The sequence below is a fragment of the Spinacia oleracea genome, chromosome 1 (assembly GCF_020520425.1).
Source record: "Spinacia oleracea cultivar Varoflay chromosome 1, BTI_SOV_V1, whole genome shotgun sequence".
Taxonomy (NCBI): domain Eukaryota; kingdom Viridiplantae; phylum Streptophyta; class Magnoliopsida; order Caryophyllales; family Amaranthaceae; genus Spinacia; species Spinacia oleracea.
In genome coordinates, this window is record NC_079487.1 from 117091777 (window position 1) to 117110668 (window position 18892).

The window sequence follows — 18892 nt, forward strand, 5'->3', positions numbered from 1 at the left end:
CAGAATAAAATCATGATCATTTACATATTCTAAAATCCAACCTAGAAAAAAGATGAGTACGTGATAGTTGTATGGGTCACTTATTGATTACTTTAGCATACTTACTTACGGATTATGAACTTGAATATGACTCGGCTTAAATAAACCCGAAATCAATAAAATGACTCATCACCCGAATGACCTATTTTTACTTAACCCAATTCTATCTAAAAGACCTGATTTTCACTTATTAACTTATTCCGAATATTTGACTATATCAACTAATTAATCCATCCAAATCCCAAATTTTAAGGGATTTATAAAATTTGGGATTGCATTTATTTATCCAAGATTTTTCTGATTGGTTGGTTGCTGAGGAGTTAGTAATTTCAATCACATTTTCTCTCCCCTCCATCAGTCCATCCTCTTCAGTCTTCACTCACAGCCACCAGTTGACAATATTCATTGAAATCTCAATTACTGTGCTGTAGTCTTTTGTTCTTTCCCCACAGTTGATTGTTTGATTATTGTGCCCTGTATTTAAGTACAATAATAATATCAGCTTCCCATACCAAGTACATTTTTCCTATGAGCAAATCTCATCATCTATAACCCCAACCCCAAAAGTTCTGGGTACCCAGAACTTCTTTTTCCGAGAATTTTTCTGGGTCATCATTCAATTTTCGAATCCAGATTTGATTAAAAATCATGAAAAATGGGAAATTTGGGTGTTTTTTCTTGCTGTTTCTGGGTTGTTTTCGTTCTGCATTTGCAAATCAAAACAACGATAGAATAACATGGTTGCCAGGGCAACCAGATAATGTGGAATTTGCACAATATTCTGGTTATGTTACAGTAGATAAATCAGCTGGTAAAGCATTGTTTTACTGGTTAACCGAGTCACCTTCAAATCCTGAGTCAAAACCATTGCTATTATGGCTTAACGGTGGCCCTGGTTGTTCTTCTATTGCTTATGGTTCTGCTGAAGAAATCGGTCCTTTTCATATCCGAAATGATGGCAAAAGTCTTTACTTAAATCCATATTCTTGGAATAAGGGTAAATTTTCACCACAATTTTTGGTTAATAATAACTTAATATATTATAATGTTGTTTATTCATATGTTTAGTGAATGATTTGATTTCGTTATTGAAACTGTTGGTGCAGAGGCAAATCTGCTTTTCCTCGAGTCTCCAGTTGGTGTTGGGTTCTCATACTCAAACAGATCATCTGATTTGTACACTCTTGGTGATAGTAGAACAGGTAATCTTTCGATATTGTTGCGAATTTCGAGTTAAAACAAAACATATATTTTCGAAAACTGTGTGAAAAGTCTTTATTGACACGACTAGTATAACTGATTTTAAGCGTACTTGAATAAAAACTGAAAACTGACAGTGATACCGAACAATTAAATTCTGTTTAAGGTGGGTTTTTGGAAATCTAGTAACTTTTCTGCCTATACTTGACTATAGAGGTACCATCTGAAGAATGTACTTACATACTTCGTATTTTGATTTAGTAGTTTTATAGATTGTATAGATTATGATTAATTTTTTCCTGGTAACAATTTGCAGCTAAAGATGCCTATAAATTTCTTGTTAGATGGTTCAATAGGTTCCCCCAGTACAAGCACAGAGAGTTCTACATTGCTGGGGAGAGTTATGCAGGTGCTAATCTTCAATCTGATCCATAATTATGCTAATCAATCACTGATAAATAAACTTTCTGATCATTTTCTTGAACTTTTGTTTAGGACATTATGTTCCTCAATTGTCCCAACTTATTTACAGAAGAAACAAAGGAATTGCAGAACCAGAAATAAACTTCAAGGGATTTATGGTACATTATGCACTCTTCTATTCTTTAAGCTTTGTTTTTCTGGTAGAAATTTGAATCAAATTTTTTGTTACAAGAATATAGTACTTCATCTGTTTCAAAATAGTTAGGTCATGTTTGGACATTGTTATGTGTGACAGGTGGGAAATGCAGTTACAGATGATCATTATGATTACATAGGTACATTTGAGTATTGGTGGACCCATGGATTGATATCAGATTCAACATACAAGAGACTTAAGACATCTTGTTCTGGTTCATCTCAGCATCCTTCGATTACATGCAATACAGCTTTAGCAGATGCTGATTCTGAGTTTGGAAACATTGATCCATACAGTATATATACGCGTCCTTGCAACTCAACTGCATCACTTAAGCGCAGTCTAAGGGGTCATTATGTAAGTGAAAAATCATGCATTTTCAATAATGCATTTTATGTTTTTAATCGAAAATTAGAGTGATTTGGATTGCTGTTTGATTAATGCTTATGATTGTAGTGAATGTCATACCATGTTTTTTTGGTAATATCAAAATCAAGAAAACAAAGTTATGCAAGGCCATAGAATTTCTGGTTGTAAGGTCCCATTGGCTTCCTTAATACAATAGCATGCTTTCCAGCTGGTTAACTGAAGAAGTTTCTATTTGTTGGCTGTATGTTGTTTTTCAAGCCTTTACAACACCAGACTTGTATGACTTTTATCATTTGGGTTCTTTGAATCTCCTTTTTTTTTATCCCTTTAATTTCTGTCTCCCACTTTACCTTAGACAAGTTGTGCACATGTAGGCATCAAACGGGTTGTTCAGATCGGGTTTAGTTTGGGCCCATTTGGTTGGGTTTTATTGAGTTCAGTTTCATCTTTATTCAAGTTGAGTAGATTCAAGTCAATTTATGTAATTCTATGGTCAAATTGGCTTGGGTCCAAATCTAGTCAAGTGATTTTGAGTACTCCGATGTAGTGTTAGGTAGTTGAGTACGTGTCAATTTTGCCAGGTCTAGACTAATCAAGGATTATTGTCAGTCAAATACTGGAAAAAATTCCTGTGATTTGAGCTCCTTGTCATTGTCAATGTTGTACTTATGGGATTTTTGACACTGCAGAGTGCAGATTTACCTAAAAGTACAGCAATGTCAATTCAGAATGTTTTTTTTTTGTCTATAAACTTCCAATTACAGGGTTTTCTGTACTGAATGTTGGTTTCTTTGATCAGCCATGGATGGTGAGAGGATACGATCCGTGCACAGAGAGGTACTCAAACGAGTACTTCAATCGCCCTGAAGTTCAACTCGCTATGCATGCTAATACGACTAAACTGTCTTATCCATGGAGCACCTGCAGGTAAAAGCTCAAAATTTTCGTGTTAATATTCTGATCCTACGTACTTCTGCTTATTATATGCAGCATTTTTAATCAACGCTTCATCTTTTACAGTGACATAGTTGGAACATACTGGTCTGATTCTCCAGAGTCTATGCTTCCAATTTATCGAGAACTTATAGCAGCTGGCTTGAGAATATGGGTCTTCAGGTATTCTTTTCTTCTGCAATCTTGTTCTCTTTCTGTATTCAAGCCTTAAGGGTGCGTTCTATTCACCTGATTTTCACTTATTTTTCCTGAACTTATCTGAACTTATCAAAACTTATAAACTGTATTTGGTCAACCCTTATTTTTCCTGAATTTATCTGAACTTATATTTCCTAAAATAAGTGGAAATAAGGTGAACAGAAAACTTGCTTAATTGGTTCATCTTACTTCTGTTATCATTTCTTTGCTTTCCTTCCATATTCTCCAATCTGTTTCACAGTTTTTCTTTTCTTTTTCACTGATCCTGTATACTCATGTATGATCAAATTCACTGATCCTGTATGTACTGATATGTGCAGCGGCGACACTGATTCTGTAGTGCCTGTAACAGCAACTCGATATTCCATCGATGCACTGAGACTCCCTACTGTGGCCAATTGGTACCCTTGGTATGACAATGGAAGGGTAAGTTTGTCTTTTTCATATGATAGCCAATTTATCTATCTGGTCCATTGAGGTCCACCATAGGCGTACAGTGTGACGCAATGACATAGACAGAATTCGATTTCAGGTCTTGTTGACGCCCGTTTGTGTTTTTGACAGGTTGGTGGATGGAGCCAAGTATACAAAGGTCTAACACTTGTAACAATTAAAGGAGCAGGACATGAAGTACCACTTCATAAACCTAGACAAGCTTTTATTCTTTTAAACCATTTCTTGAAAAACAGATCAATGCCACCCCAAAGCCTCTAAATTTCTTATTTTTATACACAAAATTATTTATTAATATTATTATAGGATTTGCTTATTTATTGGGGCACTTGAAAAGAGAAGCAATAAATCAGCAGAAAGTTCACCAGGGATGAGTAGTTTTCCCTGGAGTGCCCCCCCCTATTCTTGCTTGATAGCAGGATTTTAGGTCATAGTTTTACATTTTTAGTTTTGAGATCAATTCTTATTGATTATTTCTTTGAAGAAAATGTATCATAATATTTTTTTTTGGCATTAGTGACTAATATTTGTATGAAAAATCTCATTCATATTTATATGAAAATGTCCTTGTTTAATTTTTTAGTTTGAGCAATAAAAATCTTTGCTTCGATTTGTCCTAGCTTTGGCACTAACGTACATGGATTAGTGGATGCCAACAGCAGCTTGATTAGTTGAAGTTTTTAGTGTGGTCCTTAAAAAACATGTGATAGAATCCCATATAAGAGCAACATTAGCGCCAAGTCTTAAGACTTGAATTTTGCTGACATGTCATATGACTCAGCTAGTCTTAAGATTAGATATATCAGTATGTAGCATTGAAGTGGGTTAAGGCTTTGTTCTGTTCGGCTTATTTTGACTTATTTCAGACAAAATAAGCTCAAACAAATCAGTTAAGTTCAGATAAGTTTAGATAATATAAGTTCAACAAAAATAAGTTTTTTCAGACATTTTCACACACAAATAAGTTTATTTCAGACAAAATAAGTTTTTTTCACATAAAATAAGTTCAGATAAGTTCGGTTTTTTCCAGGTAAAATAAATTGTAAAGTTCAAATAATATAAGTTCAGTCAAAATAAGTTCAATAGAACGAATCCTAAACTTAACAAAATCTTAAATCGAGTCTTGAAAAACTAAGACTCATCTTAAAACTCAATGTGTGAGGTAAATAAAAAAATAAAAGATGTTATATTATTTGAGATGTTTTAAATGAATTTGAGGGATGAAGAGCTAAATCTGGATGATTATGAAGAAGTCTTAACAAAATTTAATTAATTAAATATTAGTAAAAAACTGACATGACATATGAGAAAAATCTTAATATAAGAGTATAAGACCCTCTTAATATTACTCTAAATCAGTATTTAATGATGAAGTATTTCATAAGAATAAAGTCACATGGTATGTGAAATCAAAATTCTCCTTGAGTCCTTCACTACTTGTACAAGAACAAATCTAAAACATTAAAGCAACTTTTACTTGAAAACACTCAATTGCAAATATACTCAAGAACCACTGTGAAACCATGTGATTTATGTAGCTACTACATCCGTTTCAAAAAAATCTTTACAGTTATTATTTGCACGGACTACAATGCAATATTTAACTACTAATATATCCAATTGCGTATGTAAAAAAATTATAAAAATTTGATATTCTGAAAATATATATCCCGAGCGAAAATGATAAAGGTCGCAACATGCGACCTTTAATCCGTGTCACAATGATGACATGGCATGCGTATGTGTCATGATTTAAATTGAAAATTAAAATATTTAAACTTATATTATCTATTATACATTTATAAAAAAAGGTAGGAAAATCTTAATATTCTAATTTGTTTCCTTATTCATATCGACTACCTTATTTACATATTTTCATAGTAGAAATATTGCATTGATAGTAAAAATATTATAATGACTGTATCCTACGTGGCGCCTATATGTACCAATTAAACCGCGACACGTAAGATTGCGGCAACTAAACGTTGTCGCAACTTGCGACCTTTATAATCGTCCTATCCGGAGACCAATATAACAAGATCTTACATGTAACGTTTTGATGTATATAATGGTGAGAATTTACGGTCAAAGTTTTTATACTTTGGACACATTTTCCAAAGCGTAAAGAACTTTCTGAAACGGAGGTAGTACATAGTATGAGATATGTAACCATGAAAATTATCTTTCAGTTGAATGGAAGGCTATGGAAGTTAACATTATAAGGAATAGCTATTTTGATATTAAAGTTTGTTTTATACATAAATTTGAGATTGTTCTTGAGTATCCATCATATTTTGTGAATTTAACAATTTTCATTATTTAATACAAAAGGTCTTGCGCGCACAAGGTGTACAATAAATTTATTGTACACCAAGATAACTTTTATGCAGTTTTTTGTAACTTTAACCTATTTTTCTGTAACTTTTATATTATATAATTAAAAAGTTGATAGATAAACATTTTAAAGGGTTAAATGATTAATTTATACATTATTAGTGATTTTGAAGAAATTTTTTTTATTCAAATGAAAAAATTTATCACTAAAAAATAGATAACTTTTACATATATAAATATAACTTTTAAGCATTTTGAGTCAACTTTTACTCCGGTGTACAATATTTATTATACACCCATTATAAATAAGAATTTGTGTATTTAATATACCGACACCTCATGCATGGCGACTCAAAAACTCTACCAAACAGTAGAGACTAATTCAAAAAAAACTCACTGCACTCGTGAAGTGCAGAATTTATTGAAAATAACAACTTAACATAAAATTAAAGCAATTGAAGCAAAGTGTTTTAAAAAATGAATAAGAAAATTCCACATTTTCAATAAACTCGAACATTTAATTTCTCACACTTTTACATTGGTAGTAAAATTTCACCAATTTTCAATGTCGGATTTTAGATAAAAGTGAAAACATTATGAATAAACGTACTCCGTAATTTACATTTTTTAAATAAAAAATAAAAAGAATCTCAATCTCATTAATTAGTCATTAAATCGTGTGCATAATACAAACGTAAAGAACCAAAAGTACGGATGGATTATAATTTATGGATTAGTTAAAAAAAAATCATGCACAAGTAGCTAGAATTTCTAATCAAAGATATGTTAATTCACTCATAGCGGTGGATTAATAATTCGTGACCAAATCATATCTTAAATAAATTAATCCTTACTTATTAAGCCTAATTCCGTACTAATTTCAAGGTGGCCATTTAAAAAAAAAATACAAATACTTCGTCCGTACCAAGATAATTATACCACTTTAATCTGGCACTTAATTTCATAAGTCAACTTAAGATCGAGCAGTTTAATATCCACCTAAAATACCTAAAATTTTACTTCCTCCGTCCCTAAATAATTGCACCGGTTTAACCGGTGCGAAATTTAAAATAATTGAATTGATTTATTAATTCAATGGATGATACTCCCTCCGTTTCTTTTTGTTTGTTACGTTTGGACTTTTGCACGTTTATTAACGTATAATAAAGATTTTTTTTCTTTTTTATTAAAAAAATCAACCAAAGTAAAACCTCAATCCACTAATAATTATACCAACCAATAAGATTGTTTTATTTATCAATTGAACCAATAATGGAAAAGCACAAAGATTGCTAACTTAACATACTTAGGAAATTGCAAAGATATTTAATGAGTTGAAAAAATTGGACCAATTAAAATTAAAAGATGGCACAAAAAATGATAGTATAATAAGTTTATAAAAGGAAAGATTCTCCCACGTAACAAACATTGTGAAACACCCTAAAAAGAATACGTAACAAACAAAAAGAAACGGAGGGAGTAGTTGACAGTGGGGTATTTTTTTAATATAGTTAGTGAGAAATGTGTAAGGGGTAGTAGGGGTGTGAATTTTTAAACGAGTTTATGTAGAAAGTAAGGGTGTAGGTGGGTTAGTAGGTAAGTGTGAGAAATAATATAATATTGGTAAAAAAAAATTCTATTTATAAAAGTGATGCGAGTATTAAGGGACGATTCGAAAAGAAAAGCGGTGCGAGTATTAAGGGACGGAGGGAATATATCAATAATAATATACTATGAATATATTGCCATACATAAAATGTAACGCACACATCGTGTACATTTAAATCTAATTATATACGAAGTATTAGTTAATTTTCAAGTAGTTTGATATTACCCTAAGATATCTGAAAAGCTCTTACTCTTCCAAGTACTCTTATTAATATTTCAATCGTTGTCATCCATGTTTTTTTTAACTACGAAGCACGAATTGCGTACATTTAGTCAATGTAGAATTGTAGAGTGATAAAATAATGGAAGGTTGCTTATTCAAGTTTGACACTTGCAATTTGCAAATATGAAACCAATCATGAAGGCTTTGGTCAAGAATAGATTTAACAATTGCCAAAAAAAAAAAGAAAAAAAAAGAAAAAAAAAGAAGAGAATAGATTTAACAGTGGGCCCAGTCACTTATCTAATCCCGAGTCCAAACAGAAGTTCTTCATTGCTATTAAATCATTAATTGTGTAATGATATTGTATTTTAATAAATTAATGAAAAAACATGTAAGAAAATGGAGGGAGAGACAAAATTAAATAGGGGATCCACAAAATGGGGCGTTTCATAGGGATGAATGATGTTTAGTTGTTATATCTTCTACTTCAAGCATCCTTCTTGGCTCTTGCTGTTATTGTGTTACTATGCACGTCAAGTTTTAAGTACTCGTTGAAGTACACCGAGTAGATAGATAAAGACTTAACATTTAACTTTCTTTGACTTTTAAGGTCATAGGATCAAACACTGGTAAATGCAGCTCGGGAATAATGATGACACTAGGTTGGTTAGATAGGTTCACCCACTAGCCTCGTGCCCATCGTTTTTAGGCTTAGTAGGTTATGTACGTTAATCAAATTGCGGCATAGAGCACATCTTTGGATCGTATCATATTCGAGTATATCATCTGTTGAAACCCAATAATGTTACAACGCGATTTATGAGTTGTCCCACGTTGGAGAAATCAAGAGGGGAGAACGTATTAACTTATACGTTTGGATAGTGACTCCCACTATTAGTGGCGTATCCAGGATTTTTTAGGTGCTGTGTCACCATCGATCACAAATTCACAATGCACAATATATATTAAAAAAAGTAAAAGTAAAGTTCGTCCCGAAAGTAATAAATATTCATATTGCAATCAAATACCTACAAAATTATTACAATTATTATGTACGTGTTTCATGTTGGTGGTGGAATAAATAACTCAATTTTAGGTGTTTAAATAACCGGTCTGTTAGGTTTTAAATTAAACTTTAAAGATGCGGGGTGCCTTATTAAAAAACTTAATAAACCAAATATTTTAGGAGACGGGTCTATGAGGTTTAATAAACAATTTGGTAGCTACTTATGGTCTCTAATGTGCGGTGCAGTTTTTATTATTTGTATTACCTAAGAGACCAGTTCTCGGTCGGTCTCTTAGATCTCTGGCTTACTTTTTTTTCTTCAAAATTTTGCTGGGTCACGTGACCCACCAGAACCTATGTAGTTTCGTCACTGCCAATTATTACCAAATACTTTTAATTTAGAATATTTAAAAGAATGAACTTATATACTTGATCACAACTTATCTAAACTGAATTTACACCTAGTTGACGCGAGGACATCCATGATCAATCCAAAAGTCTAATCTTCTGTACACATTTTCTTCTTTGTACTCCGTATAATTTATAAAACGTCCGGTTTCGTCATAAATCGAAGTACAAGATTGCCTTCTTTTCATGAGTTTGTCCCATCACAATTTGTACTCTTATATTCATTGAAATTAAACCCAATTCTTTTGAGCAATCACTGGGGAAAAAAAAATATAGAAATGATAATAAATTTGGTCAATTACATAAATACCCCAAGTGGTCATTAAACTATGTAAACCGTCCAAATTAATTAGTTTATGGTTCCCATTAATCAAGACACAAACTATAAATATAAGATCACAACACATAACTTGCATGTGAAGAAGGCTTATTTGCCTTTATATGACAATCACTCTCTTAATCATTTAACTTATGCCTAAACCCTCATTTAAGATCCAAAAATAAACACAACCAAAATGGTAATTACTAGAGCACAATGTAAGTGCTCTATACTCCTCCACGTCTCAATTTTTATGATCTTGATATTTTCCGGGGAGACGATAGGAGCACGTAGTCACGTGAACCACCATAGGAGCCGCCGAGAAAGAGATAAGGTCACCGGGCTACCGGGTCTACCGGTAGGCAAGGTGAACTTCAATCAATATTCAGGCTACGTAACGGTGGACACAAGGACAAGTAGGTCCCTTTTTTATTGGCTAATTGAGTCACCACCACCATTAAGTAGTACTAAACCCAATTTGAAACCACTTGTATTGTGGCTTAATGGTGGGCCTGGTTGCTCATCTGTGGCTTATGGGGCTTCAGAAGAGGTGGGCCCATTTAGGGTCCAGCCTGATGGGAAGACACTTGCTTTGAGCCCATATGCTTGGAACAAAGGTATGTATTATTAACTGTATGAGCATATATGTTTTGTCATTTTGTTTGTTTGTTTGTTTGGTCAATTCTTTTGTAATTTTTATTGTCTTTTTGCTCTTTAAACGTGAAATTGGATGTTTGTTGATCATTTAGCTATTCACTAATTTGAGTGGTTGGGTAGGGTTTTGTTGTTTCACACAAATGGGCACTTCTTTGTCTATTTGTATAATTGTGTGGAAATGAGAATGTTGCAAGTTGAGTTTTTTAGGATATAGAATGTGCCTTGAATCAATATGTCCCCTATGAATGATTTGACACGGGAGTCTTGCAGTATTTAGTATGTTTTTGTTTAGAAGTTCCGTATAAATTTCCTATGTCACTAATATGTCAGAATTCTGTAATTTGTTTTCCTCGAGATAAACAAAACTTCTGCTGTTTTCATGCAGATGCAACTATCATAATGTTGAAGCATATTTGTTTTTATTTTTGGTGCGAATGAGTCACAAGGGCAATATAAATTACAAATGGGGACAAGGGGATTTGAACCTGAGACCTATTGTACACAGACCCTCAGTCTTAACCAAGACATCATTGGGATGTTGAAGCACGTTTGTGTTTCTTTATTAATCTCTTTTACATATGTTGTAATGTTTGATAATGTAGATCCATGGTTAGGAAAGAAAGAAAGAATCCGTGATAGCGAAGTGCAATAATTGTACTTAGATGAACAAAATCAAGCAATTAAGTTATGAATTGAAGAAGTCGTTTATAATTCAAGTCAAGATTTTAGATATTTCAAGTGAACGGAATTGTAGTGATAATAACTCGCTAACAACTTTGAAACAATTATTGTGTTGTATTCTTACACTTCCAATAAGTCAATGGGAGCGGCGAGGTGACATGTTGTGATGATGTGAGCAACAACGCCATTTCGTTAAAAATATGTACTATTTCTTTAAAAAATAGTGTCATTTCATTAAACAAAAAGAGTACAATTTTGTTAAAAAAATGTACCATTTCATTGTATATTTTTGTTGTTATATTTTTAAAAAAACATGATAACATTGAATTTTTACTACCTCTAAGTCAATGTGATAGACCAAGTCTTGTCATATCATCACATATACTCAATTTTGAGTAGATATAGTGACACATAGATAATCAGTGAGTCAAAATTTGTGTTTTCAACAATGACTTTGTAAAAAGTTAGTGTACTTTTAATTTAAATCAAGTTTAACTACACCAATGCTAAATGAAGGATTTTTTTTTTTCCATTCTACTTTTCTTGTAGAGGCCAATTTGCTATTCCTTGACTCACCAGCGGGAGTTGGATTCTCTTATTCAAATTCTTCAATTGATCTACAACAAATTGGTGATAAGAGAACAGGTACAAACAACACGACCAATCTTAAATATTGTAGTTAGTTACTAAAGTAGTTTCTCACATGTTCAGCTCGAGATACTTACGCATTCTTAACAAGATGGTTCAAAAGGTTTCCCGAGTATAAACACAGACCATTCTACATCGCTGGAGAAAGTTATGCAGGCCATTACATTCCCGAAATCTCTTTAATCTTAACGCGCCTAAACAAAGGAGTAAAGAATCCCATCATCAACTTCAAAGGCTTCTTGGTAAGTAATTAATTAATTAAATTAATCGCGGTTTTATACATACACATTACACACACGAACATATGATTATAATTGTTTTTACAACAAAAAAATGCAGTTAGGGAATCCAGTGATCGATAATTACCTAGACAATAAAGGATCATTTGAGTATTGGTTCAATCATGGGTTGATCTCAGATGGAACATACAAGAAATTGAATGAATTCTGCTTAGATGACTCAATACTTTTCCCAATGGGTGAATGTAATGGCGCACTTTTCAAGGCATACTTGGAGTTTGGAGATATCAATCCCTATGATATTTATGGCCCTGTTTGCTCTGATCTCGACAACATCCACCATAACTTCAACAATTTCCCTCTTGTAAGTTTTATTTATTTATTTATTATTCCATCTACACTTTTCAATATTTTCATTTTAACAAATTGTACATTGATAGAGAAATGAAGCAACTACTTCATAATAGTAATACCAACGTGATAAACTGATAATAATGTTAGCCTACTCCCAAGATACTTGAGCTCGGCTTGGTCAAAACTCGATCATAGGAATGCGTTAAACTTATCTGATCTGATCTGGTCTGGTCTGAATTTTCTAATTTCCTATATCTCGTCTAAGCTAATCTTGTTTGGTTTGATTTTCCCAATCTTGCTGGTTTAAGTTTTCTAGTATGATATGTCATGAATGTTTTTGTACGAGTGTTTTTTACTTTTTTGGTCTAATCTTTTCTTATTTGGTTTAGTATTATCCTATCCGATTTTAATAAAAATAAATAATATGATAAAAAGAATAAGGTGAACATTACATAGCCTAAGACAATTACTTTTTTATGTATACTACCTACCTCTTGAGAAATTGACAAATATTTTGGACAAAACCATGCAGCCATACAAATACAAGGGGAATGATGATGATTGTGTAGTCGCATACACAACAAAGTATATGAACAGACCAGATGTACAAAAAGCTCTTCATGCTAACATCACTGGTTCTATTCCTCTTCCTTGGGCAGCTTGCAGGTTTGCATACTACAACTAATTAATTCATAGTAATTTTGAATTTTATGTACAACTTTGTTCTTTTCACCTTTTAAAGAAAATGAGACATCAGGATAAAATTACGGAGAAACAAACTCAATTAAGCGTCAATAAGTTCATACAAATAAATTTTAAGGTGAAAGGAAGGAAACCTAGTTAACACTGACATTTATTGCAACTAGTATCATTACATGGTACTAGCAATACCAATCAGGTCTTGGCTGAATGACTAAAACTGAAGGCCTGTGTACGATATGATTCATGTTCGAATCCCCCATCCCCTTTTGTAATTTGTGTTCAATTCTTATGTAAGATTACATTGACATTGGAATTTATGTAGATGGTTTCTTTCATGACAATTAGATGGTAGTTTTTATACATTGAATCTTGGTGCAAGTGCATATATTTTTCCATGAAAATGAATTTAGGTGTTCTGATTTTCTTCATATACAGTGAAATTGTTCGAGGCAGTTGGACCGACTCTCCGAAATCTATGCTTCCTATCTTCAAGGAACTCATAGCTGCTGGTGTTCAGATTTGGGTATTCAGGTGATCTGTTATTTTTACACATGACCACATTGGTTTCAGTTAGTTTTGTTATAATCAGTTCAGGTCTCTTGTCAAACTTATTACACTACTCTAATCAATAAATATTTAGTCATTTAAAATTCTGGTTAATTTTGGTTGGACTTAAAATTGGAGCATGTAGTTCCTGGTACAGTTTAGGTTAGGATCAGGTACGGATCAGTTTTACCGTATCAGAATATCAGAATTCACCCTTCATATTACCAGAATGCAGTTCACTGATTCTTAAAATCTCTCCTTACAGTGGGGATACAGACGCGATTTTACCACTAACTTCAACAAGATACTCCATCAATGCCCTTAATCTCAGTACAATTACAGAATGGTATTCCTGGTATGACAGTGAAAAGGTCAGTCACAACAATTTCAAGTTTTCAAATTTCTTAATAAACAGCAATAAAATGTGCATGTTATTATTTCTGTTAGTGTTAATCTAAGTTTCTGATATGTTTTGTTTTTGTTTCTTTCTCTTTGGTGGAGAAATAGGTTGGTGGATGGAGCCAAGTATATGATGGACTAACCTATGTAACAGTCAGGGGTGCAGGACATGAGGTTCCGCTGACTCGCCCTCGACTTGCATTGCTTCTTTTTCAACAATTCTTAAGGAATCAACCCATGCCCCAGATAACACTTACAGATTAAACTTCATTGCACCACAAAATTTGCAAAAAATCTTTAAATTAAATTACTGCATGATAGAAATCATTCATCATTTTTATTATATTTGAGCATTGTATGATCTTAATAGGTAAAGAAACCAAGTCATTTGTGAAGAAATGAATCAGGTCTTCATATATATCCTGTTACTGTCAAAAAAAAAGAATATTTGTTCCTCAAATAATAATACAACTTATGATATTGTTCTTTGTACAACAAAAAGTTACTGTAAATTAATCTCATTTGCTAAAGTAAAGTCTGGGAGTATAAACTATAAAGTTGAATCATGATGGCTATATCTCATCATTAAAGAGTATATATAGTTAATCAAAAGTACTCAAAATCAATGTAGGTAGAATCATTAGAAGTACTCTGATTACTATCACTTCCAGTAGAAGTCTCAGTAACCTTCTTCTCCTTTTCTTTCTCCTTCTCCATACAAGGGGGAGTAGTTTCCTTATTAGCAAACCTCGAAAAATCAACAGGTTCAGGTATATGAGGAGGTGCAGCACATCTAACAAGAGCCCAATTCACTCCTTCAAAAAAAGGGTGTTGCTTAATCTCAGTAGCACCTCTTTTATAAGCAATCCTCTTCATAGGCTCCTTAATCAAAAGTCCCCGAATAAGGTCCCGGGCCACCATACTCACATTCGGGTTATCCGGAAACCTTAAGGGCTGCCCTACAACGTTGAAGAGGGTGGCCCGGTTTCCTTGCCCTTTGAAAGGGGTTGTACCATGTAAAAGCTCATACAGGAAAATGCCAAAAGTCCACCAGTCCACAGCACTACCATGACCTTCTCCGCGGATGATTTCAGGGGCGAGGTACTCGTGTGTGCCAACAAATGACATTGATCGGACATTTGTTGGCTCTGCCATTAGTTCAGGGAGGGACCCGTTTACAAATAATCCGAAGTCTGATTTTGATTTTCTGTTCTTTTTACTGGGGAGTATGCGGGGGAAGAAGCTTGAGGGTTGCATGCATCCCTGAACTGCTAATTCCTCGTCTAGGATACCAGCACTACCAGTAGAAGTACCATTTGGGGTAGTGGCTGAGGAGGATTTGACTAAGGTTGGGTTGACTGAACATCGAAGGGAAAGGTCAAAGTCTGAGAGCATTATGTGACCTTCTTCTCTTACTAGCACATTCTCTGGTTTTAGGTCTCTGTATACTATCCCAAGCATGTGTAGGTATTCCAGTGCTAATAGTATTTCTGATGCATAAAACCTGCATTTTTCAACATGATATGTTTCCATAACTTTCGCAATTTAAGTCTAGGATGTATGTATGTGATAAAATGAAAGGAAATTTGGTGAAACACTATCTTTAAGTTTGGTGGTTTTGTGAATTGCTCACTTTGTCCCTTATTGTTTGCCCCATGAAGCAAATGTGTTTTTAGTAAGAAATGGGTGAGTGGAATTGAGAAGAGACAAAAATGGTGGGCCAAATGTATTTTTATGTGAGAGTAAACTTTTGGTCCCATGAACATTAGTAAATGAACAATCTTTTAGGGACGGATATAAATAGCAAATGTGACAAACAAATAGGGACAGAGGGAGTACTACCTTATAAGTTTGGTTTGTTTGATTAACACCATCTTTTGACTTTTATTGTTAATGTTTTCCGTCTTTGAACCCCACTACAACGATTATTTAATATGGCAAACTAACAGAGATATTTAAAAGAATAGAAGAAACGAAGAAGAACATAACGGTAAACGTCAAACCAACCGAACTTATAAGGTAGTTAAATTTAAAAAAGGTATTTAAAAGATACAAAATCACAAACCCACCAAACTTAAAGGTATTGTTTCATAAAATTTCCTAAATGAAATTGAGCGAGAAATTAACACAACAATTTCATATAACAAAATGTTTCAAAAACATATATTAGATGATAACTGATAAGAAGGGAAAGTGTAACTGACCTGGCAGCTTCCTCAGTGAAAAACTTGTTAGGCTGCTTCTGTCTAAGGGTATGAAGATTACCACCACTGCAAAACTCCATAACCAAGCAGTAAAACTTATCAGTCTCAAAATGTGTGTACAAAGTTGGCAAGAAAGGATGATCAAGCAAACCAAGAATCTCCCTCTCAGTTTGAGCCCTAAGCAACTTGTTCCTACTAGCAAGTGAAGCCTTATCCATAACTTTCATAGCAAAATGAGTAAAAGTCCCTCTTAAATCAACAAGATAAACACTACCAATATCTCCATAACCAAGCCTCTTAAGAAGTCTAAAATGGCTAAGTCCTAAAGGAGACTCTTTTGCATTCGCCGCGTTTATAGCCTCCCATCTCACATCTCCTCCTGTATGAGGCTTAAAGGGTGCTGAACTTGTACTCTCTATGCTGTCACTTCTGTTTTGCTGGTAATAATGGTGGTGGTGGTTGTTATTACTGTTATTATGGTTATTATTGTTGTTGTTGATGTTCATCCCTTCTCCCCGTTTGTGAGTTGTAATATCATGATTGGAGACCTGCCTAGGGGAGGGATATGGGCGTTGTTGGTTACTACCCATCGGGCTATTTGACCCGGACTTCCATATTGGTTCAAGCTGCTGTTGTTTTCTGTGGTCAGGTGGTTTGTTCTGAGCAGGAATTGTGGTTTTAGGCATTGGTTCACCAGGTGAACTATGGCCCGAATCCATGCTGGTTTTGGATCCCCATTCTGGACTTATCCTTTTTGATTCATATGAATCATCTTCTGATGATGGATAGCTCATCTGTAATTACATTCACAAAATTAATTTTACATGAAAATTTCCTTCTGAATTCTGATGATGATCTTATAAGATCTGTTTGTCTATTTTCTGTTGGTTGGTTTTCAATGAACAAGAAATAGAAAATAAAATCTAATAGCAAAGATGAAAACTTTAACAAATGTAAATATTTCCTTGGAAAATTCTCTACCTAATGTTAATCTCCTGTTATCAAATTATAAAAACCATACATTATACAGATAAATCATTGTTGTAACAAATCGGTTAAAATTAGAAAGTTGTTATGCATTATTCGAGATTTGACAGGTATATGTAACAGATATGATGAACTAATTTTGGAACTTGTAATAAGCTACAATGACGTACATAAATAGACTTGTACCAAAAAAATACCATAAGACTATTTTGGTAATGGTAAATTAAAGAGCCTAACCTCAGAAATATCAGCCTTTTCCACAGGCTTAAACGACGTTAATGGCGCGACACAACAACGCTGGTTGAATTCCTGGTTAGGTTTTTGTGGAAACCACATTAATAGCAGTGTTTGCAATATGATTACCAAAGAATAAACCCAAATCGATCAACAAAGTTCTAAGACAATTTTATTTGCTAATCTTTATTTTTTTTGGTAATAAAATGTAACATTTGGCAATCAAATTGACCTATAGTTTTGAATAAATTGATGTGAGATCATAATCTCTAAATGAATTAGGACGTGAGTAGCCAGAGAGAAGGGAAATTGTGCTGTGCACGTAGATTGCATCAAAACGGCCAAATATCTACTTTTGACCAAATCTTTTTTTTTTTCCTTTTGTTTTTTTTTTTTTTGGTGTACCTTTTGACCAAATCTTTTTCCTTTTCCTTTTGTTATTATAACTAACTCTATGTTATATTGTGGGTTTGACACGAGTCCAAATATATACTGAAAATCTTTATAGTTGAGATTCTAAATTTTTATGAATTACAAAGTCACAAATCACAATAGCCAACCATAAGATGGGTAATAATAAGATGAAAGACAATTATACATGCGAAGGAACAAATAATGTGTTTTAGTCAATTAATCGTTATTAAAAAGTCTAACTTTGAGCCGATAACCTAAGGATTGCAACCAAAATACTTGTTCTTAGGATAAAATACCACAAATCTACAAAATCTTATTTTCTTCTTATTTCCTTAAAAAATGATTGCATGTTTGCATACTTACTAAAATTTTACTTAACATAAATTTCCTTTTCAATTGTCGTTGGATTTCATGTCAATTTGATGAAAATGACTTGATTTTGCACGCTCTAAACCACATAAGAGAAGCCACAATATAACTGAGAAAAATTTACGTAATATAAATTTCCAACCTACACCAATTCTAGCGTACATTCAAATATAGCATATAATTTAAAGCCTTAAAGGCACAATCATATTTGTGTTGCATGTCAACACATAATGCACATTTACATTGACTGTACTATTTGACATGTATGTTTAAGTCAAATGTTATGTTACTAGCCACCCCGAACCCAAAAAATTGTTCATGGTTAAATAATATATTTGGCAAACACGATCGAGTGCCCAGTCTAGCCTAGCATAGTAGCATACACTACAATAAAATTAAAAAAACAAAAACAAAATTAAAGGTAAGAAAAACGTACCAATTACACAATCCAAAAGCACAACCCAAATCTCACAAAGTCATCATATAATTATAAACCGAATAACTAACATCAACCCATCTATAATAGACGCAAAACATTTAAATAATAAAAAACAAACAAACAATATATTAAAAAAATTGGTTTCGATGAAATTTTCTAGTTTATTTGGAAGAAATTTAGAAGAAAAGGAGAGAAAGAGGAAAATAAGAAAAAGAAAAAATTGAGAAAAGAAAAGAATGAAAAGAGAGAGGGAAAAGGACGTGGTGGGAGGAAAATAGGGAGTGGGGGA

The 18892-nt window shown here is 33.2% G+C and overlaps 3 protein-coding genes across 5 annotated transcripts; 2 read left to right on the forward strand and 1 right to left on the reverse strand.

The window, feature by feature from the left end:
- The first annotated feature begins 347 nt into the window (after nucleotides 1-347).
- LOC110803236 (serine carboxypeptidase-like 27) lies at nucleotides 348-4414 on the forward strand. Its single transcript, XM_022008733.2, has 9 exons — nucleotides 348-1036; nucleotides 1146-1241; nucleotides 1556-1648; nucleotides 1735-1820; nucleotides 1958-2215; nucleotides 3027-3154; nucleotides 3248-3343; nucleotides 3700-3805; nucleotides 3944-4414. The coding sequence occupies exons 1-9, from the start codon at nucleotides 688-690 to the stop codon at nucleotides 4091-4093; spliced, it is 1362 nt and encodes a 453-aa protein (XP_021864425.1). The 5' UTR covers nucleotides 348-687; the 3' UTR covers nucleotides 4094-4414.
- A 5434-nt stretch (nucleotides 4415-9848) lies between these two features.
- LOC110803231 (serine carboxypeptidase-like 28) lies at nucleotides 9849-14246 on the forward strand. The gene is made up of 8 exons (XM_022008730.2): nucleotides 9849-10347; nucleotides 11618-11713; nucleotides 11780-11958; nucleotides 12056-12319; nucleotides 12842-12975; nucleotides 13447-13542; nucleotides 13823-13928; nucleotides 14065-14246. The coding sequence occupies exons 1-8, from the start codon at nucleotides 9927-9929 to the stop codon at nucleotides 14218-14220; spliced, it is 1452 nt and encodes a 483-aa protein (XP_021864422.2). The 5' UTR covers nucleotides 9849-9926; the 3' UTR covers nucleotides 14221-14246.
- A 128-nt stretch (nucleotides 14247-14374) lies between these two features.
- On the reverse strand, nucleotides 14375-18885 carry LOC110803217 (serine/threonine-protein kinase RHS3). Of its 3 annotated transcripts, XM_056841275.1 has the most exons (4): nucleotides 18601-18885; nucleotides 17385-17456; nucleotides 16161-16954; nucleotides 14375-15460 (listed from the first exon to the last, which is right to left on the reverse strand). In XM_056841275.1, the coding sequence occupies exons 3-4, from the start codon at nucleotides 16952-16954 to the stop codon at nucleotides 14563-14565; spliced, it is 1692 nt and encodes a 563-aa protein (XP_056697253.1). In that variant the 5' UTR covers nucleotides 17385-17456; nucleotides 18601-18885; the 3' UTR covers nucleotides 14375-14562. The 3 variants fall into 3 exon arrangements, with proteins under 3 accessions (XP_056697253.1, XP_056697254.1, XP_021864404.2); XM_056841276.1 differs by lacking the exon at nucleotides 17385-17456; XM_022008712.2 differs by lacking the exon at nucleotides 18601-18885 and having other exon boundaries at nucleotides 17385-17755.
- Nucleotides 18886-18892: the final 7 nt, after the last annotated feature.